Genomic DNA, 892 nt, shown 5'->3' with positions numbered 1-892 from the left:
TTTTGGGTTTTTTTTTTTATGTGTGTGGGTTTTTTATTTTCGTTTTTGTTTGTTTTTTTTTTTTTTTTTGGTGCGTGGGTGGGTGGGTTGTGTGTTTTTTTGTTTTTGTTTGTTTGTTTGTGGTTGTTTTTTTTTCTGTGTGTACGTGTGTGTTTTAACGTTTAATTTTTATTTTTTTTTCCCCTTTTCTCCCCTCTCCCAGCCGTGGTGAGCGGCGGCGGCACCGTCGGCGAGTGCCGCTCCCTGTCCGGTCTGGGCACCAAATGCTCGGTGAAGGCGGGCGGGGCGGGCGCGGGGCTGGGGCTGGGCTTGGGCTCTCCCTTCGGCGCCCACGCCGCGGGGTTCAGCGCCCGCAGCGTGGACTGCCTGCCCAAAGTGGGCGGCGGCGGCGGCGGCTTCGGCGCCCGCAGCGCCGTGGGCTGCGTGGGCCGCGAGGTGATGCCGGGCGTGGTGGAAGGAGCGGTGCAGTGCGGGCCGGCCGTGGGCAACCTGGGGGGGGCCGTGGGCAACCTGGGGGGGGCCGTGGGCAACCTGGTGTGCGGCGGGGTGGAGCAGTGCGGGCCGGGCGCGGTGCTGATCCCCGGCGCGGGGCTGTGCGGGGCCGCGGGCAGGTTCGGCACGGCCGTGCGCGTGGTCAGGACGAGCCGGTAGATTAGAGAGCCAAGAACCGGCGTCACAAAACAATAACCAAATAAAACAGTGTTTGTGTCCCCCCACCCCTCTCCCTCGCCCCGACACACCCCAGACAGCTCCAGGCATCACAACCACGCTCTGCCACAAATTCTTTCTTTCTTCTTCTTCTCGTGACCAAAACCCGCCCTCCCCGTCGCGTCCTCGTTGCGGGAAACTCCCCCCTCCTCCCCCTCTTCCCCTTCCAAACCTTCCCCTCCCG

General features: G+C 62.0%; 1 protein-coding gene across 1 annotated transcript in view; it reads left to right on the top strand.

Annotated features, from left to right (window-relative positions):
- The window catches only part of LOC114072249 (keratin, type II cytoskeletal 4-like), a 16173-nt gene extending 15522 nt beyond the window's left edge, over nucleotides 1-651 (top strand). The window contains exon 7 of the mRNA XM_027910169.1: nucleotides 203-651. Within this exon, the coding sequence (XP_027765970.1) occupies nucleotides 203-651 (449 nt within the window). The remainder of the gene's footprint in view (nucleotides 1-202) is intronic.
- The last annotated feature ends 241 nt before the right edge of the window (nucleotides 652-892 follow it).

This window comes from Empidonax traillii, unplaced genomic scaffold, assembly GCF_003031625.1.
Source record: "Empidonax traillii isolate 1590-97213 ecotype Southwest subspecies unplaced genomic scaffold, ASM303162v1 scaffold2825:size32544, whole genome shotgun sequence".
Lineage (NCBI taxonomy): Eukaryota > Metazoa > Chordata > Aves > Passeriformes > Tyrannidae > Empidonax > Empidonax traillii.
Note: the sequence above shows the minus strand (reverse complement) of the source record. Positions and strands in the feature narration are given on the sequence as shown.